The sequence below is a fragment of the Furipterus horrens genome, unplaced genomic scaffold (genome assembly GCF_987537825.1).
Source record: "Furipterus horrens unplaced genomic scaffold, mFurHor1.1.pri manual_scaffold_6, whole genome shotgun sequence".
Lineage (NCBI taxonomy): Eukaryota > Metazoa > Chordata > Mammalia > Chiroptera > Furipteridae > Furipterus > Furipterus horrens.
The window spans coordinates 72,218,095-72,224,094 of record NW_028327176.1 but is presented as its reverse complement, the minus strand read 5'-3'; the positions used below and the strand labels follow the sequence as shown (position 1 = coordinate 72,224,094).

The following is a 6,000-nucleotide window of genomic DNA, read 5'->3' as shown; positions in this document are numbered from 1 at the left end:
TTGAATGTTCTGCAGTTTACCTGCAAGTCCAATCTGGGTCTGGGAGGAAGCAAATGGGGCTTCCAACTACTCTGCAGCCATCTTGGAATCTTTATATATTTAATACTTTTTAAAATGTGATGATTAAAATGAAAATAATCCAGATATGTTGACAAGAGCTGAGCTGAGTAAGGCTCACCTCTTTTCTGCATGATACACTCCTATTAAGTCAGCATTATTTCTCATTAGCTTTTTGCCAATTTTTGTGGAGACATGTCATCCTGAGGCTTCACCTCCTGTTGAATGAGGCCAGTTAAGCCCATCTCCTCTTCTGTATGTGGGAGGCTGAAGTTTTTTGAACCCTAGTGTAGAATCTCACATTTGTTCTTTGTACATTTGTCTTGATCTACATATTCATCCCATTATGAAAGGCTCTCTAGATGTTTTTGGATCTCGATCTACACCCTTGGCATATTTCCTGAGTGCATGTTAATTGTACCTCCTATCCACAATAAAATATACAGAGAGTCCATGTATTTACCCAAGGCCTTGATGAAAATGTTGGCCTAAGCAGTACTGAACCCCAGGACAGTCACATCTATTAAGGAGGACCTTTGATGACATTTATGTTACAATCAACTAAATTAGTCTTGCATACAGTACGCATCAGCCAGGCTTAACAAGTAGCAAAGGTGATTGTTCTTGGGTAGGTTAAAAAAAAAAAAAAAGAAATGAAGGCTTTAGGCTCAGAGGAAAACTCATGTAATTTTCCTGGACCAGGACCAGGATGAGTTGTGACAGAGAGGAAGTTTGCCCACAGCGTTCAGTATCTGTTACCTGCCAGTGTTCAGTGTCTTGTCCCTTCTGCCAGAGCATCCACACCACCCCACCCTCACTGGTCTCAAGGATCATCAAATGTTCTTCTGTCTTTATCAGACTTTTTATTTGGTCCTTTATCTATACTCTATATCCTGGAGTTACCTGCATTTTAAAGAAACCAAAGTCTGAAAATGGAGGGAGGATAGAATTTCAGGCCTTGACAGTGAGATACTGGAAGCTGGATGGAGTGGGAAGGCTGACAGCCCCTACCTGTTCACTGCCTGCAATACTGATCTGAAGGGGAGTTTCCAGGGGGAAAAGTAAATTAGATCCCACAGCACCACAGCCCTCCTCAAGCTCTTAATGATACTGGATAGAATTTATAACTCTTCAAATCTCATTCATTTAATTTTTCTTCTCTTCTCCCAACCAGCAGGTAGGTGAAGGAAATAGATGCCATTGTCTTCATTGCCTGAGAAGGAAGCAGGTAAAGTGGGACTTAGAAACTAAAAACAGCAGTTTCTCCCCATTCAGGGCCTTTTTTTGCCCAGAGGACTTTGCATTGACAGAGAATTCCTTTTGGGAAAATGAGGGTCATCATTGCTGCTCATGTGAACCTTGTCTATTTCACGTAAATATTTTATTTCTCAAAAACCATTCCTACAAACTGTCTTATCATTTTCCAAGGATCTAGACCATCTGTGAGAGCAGGCCCACACCCTCCCCCTTATGATAACTGGGCTTATCTGTTTGCATTTCTGCTTTTCATCCGCTAGCCTGGTTTATCCCCTTATTTGATTACGTGCCCTTTGATACACTGCACACCATGTGATCCCTAGCAGAAGTGCTATCTTGTTGGCCACCTGTGGTACAATTTATGTGCCTTTTAACCTTAACCTATTGATGTCAGGACCCAGTACATCTGAAATTTGTTAGGACAAGGCAAATTTTACATCATTAAAACAGCAAACATTTAGTTCCTCCCCTCAACTTTTTGAATCAAAAAGTGTAATACACACTAAGAATAAATAACACATTATATATTTACACAGTGAAACTGAAAGAACTGTAGCTACAATCAACACCACTGAATCTTAATATCGATTGGAGGGAAAAGCAAATCTCAGAAGACTATATAAACCATAATCACATTCTCTAAATTTTAAAAACAAAACTACATATCACTGGGAGTCCCCTGAGCCATACCTGTGCGGGATCATGCTAGGATGCAACCCCTCTGGCACTGAAATCACAGGTGAGTAGAACTGGACTCGACAGGTAGAACTGGACTCAGCCTTCCTCAGCTCCTGATAACTGGATACCACCCTTTTCCCCACAGACCCTTCATTTCCTTAGCAAGTCCTGACTAAGGTTGAGGCAACTTGGAATTCACCTAGTCCTCCCCCACTTCTCCCAGCCTCACCTGCCCCATCAGAGTGAGGAAGTGGTGCCTTCTCCATAGCTCCCTTCTCTCTGTGGTTTCCCCATTCTGGCACAGGCTTTGGGTTTCTGAAGGTCCCTTTGCCAGGTCTCTGGGTGCCATGGACCTGTTAAGACATCCCACTAACTCGTCTGGGGTTGCAGGGTGCTGATTGTGTCCTAAATCTTGACAAAGAGTTGCTGTCCCTTTCCACACTGTACCATACACACCTGGTTGTATCAAGCCTGAGCAACAGGACAGATCCCCAGAGGCCACCTCACTCACTGAGTCTTTGGCCACATCTGGACCATCCATCCTGGTGGCCCAGGATCTTGCTGTTGGATGCCTTTTGCAGGCAAGTTCACAGATATTTTCCCTCCAGGCTCTTGCTGCTGATTTCCAGTCTGTTTTTCTGTTTGCACCTTTAAGGTACCAAAAGTTCTTCAGTGATAATTACTGCCACACACATCATTTCCTAAGGACCAATGATGTGCCTGACCCCAAATTGGATGCTCTACCTCATTTATCAGACTCAGTGCATATCAGCATTTCATGGTTAATTTTGTAAGGTCTTGTTTCTCATTTTACAAATGGTCTGAATTTCAAAAACAAAATTCAAAGAGATTTTTTATTTTTAGGATTATACCCTAAATTGTCTCTTAATAACTACTACTTTCTCCAAAACCATCCATCTCTGAAATGTTTCTGGACAACAGAAACTAACCATCTGCTTCCCCAAGGACAAGCCAATAGGAACCAGGTTTAATTTGTATCATAAATTACAGGGATTAGAGGAAATAAAGCATTTCCTGACAATGAGAGCTGTATAAAAAATTGCAAAGGGTAATTGATGTATGTTTGAGATTCCTTGGATTAAGGATACTAAGGGCCTTGGTAAAGCATGCTCTCATGAGTTATGTTCTCTCTTGTATTACATTCATTTCAGGGCTTTTCCAAGAACCCTAAAGATAAAGTAACAACTCTCCTCTCCTCCAGCTTCTGTGGCTTCAATTTTGTTTTGTTGATTCTCCATTTTCATTTATTTGCTCTCTCACTACTGGAGTCCCTTGGCGATGAATGGTTAAGCCTGACTTGACTTTGGGGAAAGTTTTTCTAGGTTTTGCTTCTTGAAGATGAGTATGTTTGTGTGTTTTATTCTAACTCTTTATTTCTTCAGTGAATAGCATATACTTATCTTTCCTTCAACTGTTGCATGAACTTGAAAACTTAAGCCTTCTAAGGACAATCTGCTCCACAAGTAGACAATTGGACAGATATGTCCTGGAAATGCCACGTGCTCCAGGTCCTCAGAGAAGCCTCTGTTTTTCAGGCTGCTGTGGTATCTGCTGCTGCAGTTTTTCCCCATAAGCATGTCTGTTAGTCCTGGAAACCTGGAACCAAGAGGCTTCCACATCTTGTCACAGACAAGGATACTGGGTTCCTCCAGGGACCTGCTCCTGCCATCCAGAATCACAGGGGTGGGGGGGGGGGTAAGGGGAGGTGAGATTAGGTCTTCATCCTGGATGGAGTTGAGTTTCCTTAGACATATACCTTCAGTGAGAAAAGTGAGTTTGGAGAAATGTGGAGGCTTTGTCCAATAAAGTTATTCTTTCCCCAAAGAGTTTAAGTTCCTTTAGCTTCCATAGAAGGCAGTGATTACTAGTTGGATTGGTGAGTTTTGGTTTCTAGTTCAGGGAATCTGGTATTATTGTCTGCTGTGATAAAAGGAAACAAAACTCTGCAAGGAGAACACACAATATTCCTAACAAGAGATTTGTGTCTAACCGCGCCCCCCCCCAAATATTATAAACAAGTTTAAAGAGGTATATATTCCCACCTTTACACTCCAAACTCCCGACTCTGCGCTGTACCCTCATCCCGTGTGGATCACACAACTAGTAAAAACATCCCAGGACAGAGTCCAAGGTGGCCACTCGCCATTAGGAGAGAGTTCAGATTTGACAAGTGGACTTTCCTGCTTTCTTGCTTCTGGCTCGCCCTCTCTTCTCTAGAAGAGGATGGTGACATGACCTAATGGCTCCCGCCTCTTCCGGGACCGCCTTTGAGGCTCCAGAGCCTCACCTAGGTTCTCAGGGGGAGACTACAGGCTCTGATAATAGAGCAGGGTCCAGGGGCCGGAGCGCGCCCAGACGCCCAGAGTCAGGAGGAGACACACCGCCAGACAGGCGTCCCGCGGTAGCTCCAACTTTGGCGGGGTAAGAATTTTAGAGGTTCTTGAGCTGGGAGCGCTGGGACGCTGGGAGGTGTGCTGGGAAAGCAGACTTGGCCTGGAGGGAGGTTAAGGTGAAGTCTGCGCTAGGGAGCAGTGTGCGGAGCGCGAGGGGGCGCGGCGCTGTCCGCAGTCCCCGGTGCTGAAACGGGCCGCGTCTCGGAGGAGGAAATGGAGGGGGAAAGCAAAGGGCCAGCTCCGGCTCCGCTCCCACTCTCCACTCCCCACACCCCTGTAGCCGGAGTCACAGGACAAGAAGCTGCATTCGTCCGCACCTATTTTAACTCACGTCCCGCAGCCGCGCTGGACGAAGACAGGCTGAGCCGTCGGCACAAGAGGCAGAAGGAGCTGGGCAGGCTCCCAGTGAGAACAGGGAGGTAGTCCAACTGCGACTGCCCCCTGGACACTTCCCCAAGACACACGACACCCGGAGGCTGTGCTTCCTGGAAGGGGCTGCCAGCAGCCTAGCTTCCCCGCTCCGGTTTTGGAGCTTTGTCCACGGGTCGGAGTAAATGGGAGCAGACTCGGGAACGAGCAGACTCGGTCAGGAACTGCCTCCGCTGGACCCTATTCAGCCTTGGGGATCCAAAGAGACAGGTGGGTTCAGGAGGAGGCGAGGAATTAAAAATCTTTTGGGGAGTCAGCAGTCACTTTTTTTGTATGATAAAACCGTAACTTGAGATCTTGTCTTAGTGCTCGGGAGCAAGTAGCAGGGATGCGGGCCCTCTGATCCTCTGCAATCCCCTAACCGGATGATCTCAGGGCTCCCTGTCCTCCGGCTTTTCTCCCAGCTCAGTCCTTATCCCCACTCCCTCCGAGGGGCAAGACCAGCAGGCCCTTGCGCTGGCCATCCCTGGCTGGGGGACCTCGGACCCTCCCCGCGGACGCAAACTCGGGCCGGGAAACCCAACAGTCAGACGGTGGACGCCCCTCCCCAATTATTCCAGAGGACTAAGCTGGACCGTGGCTGGGTCCCTGCCACCACAAACCCATGCATAATGTTCCCCCAATCTAGGTTTGGGCTTGTATCTCACAGTGGGCAGCCCAGCCCCCTAACTTTCTCTGAGGACTATCTGCCTGCCCCACGTGGGCGCGTACACACACGCACACGCACACCCCTTTATTCGTAAAAACGAGCAACAATATCGCTATCTGGACAAAGGCCATATACTCCCTAAGTGAGAAATCATTCAAGGGGGCCATGTAAAGTGGGGCGGGAAGAGGAGAGGTGACCACTCCCCTAACAAGGTTTGCTACGCCTAAGTCCCGTGTTCTTGAGAGTTCTGCCAGGTCAGGGAGTTCAGGTGGGGTTTCACTGAGCTGGTGTGAGTTCCACGGGCAGGGGTGGGGCGGGGAAGACACGTACTCCCGGTCGCAGGAATGCCCTTCTGCCTCTTGTCCCAAGGGCTCAGCCCACCTTCATCCAGCTTGGCTGCGGGACGAGTTAAAAAAAGGTGCAAACGAAAGAAAGCGGCTTCTTGTCCTGTGCCTCCTGCTGCAAGGGTGTGGTGGGTGGGGAGCTGGAGCAGAGCCGGAGCTAGCCCCTTGCTTT

The 6,000-nt window shown here is 47.4% G+C and overlaps 1 protein-coding gene across 1 annotated transcript in view; it reads left to right on the top strand.

Annotated features, from left to right (window-relative positions):
- Positions 1–4,960: 4,960 nt before the first annotated feature.
- CNGA3 (cyclic nucleotide gated channel subunit alpha 3) overlaps positions 4,961–6,000 on the top strand; it is a 50,801-nt gene continuing 49,761 nt past the window's right edge. Inside the window, exons 1-2 of the mRNA XM_090280758.1 lie at positions 4,961–5,045; positions 5,240–5,368. Of these exons, the coding sequence (XP_090136884.1) occupies positions 4,961–5,045; positions 5,240–5,368 (214 nt within the window). The remainder of the gene's footprint in view (positions 5,046–5,239; positions 5,369–6,000) is intronic.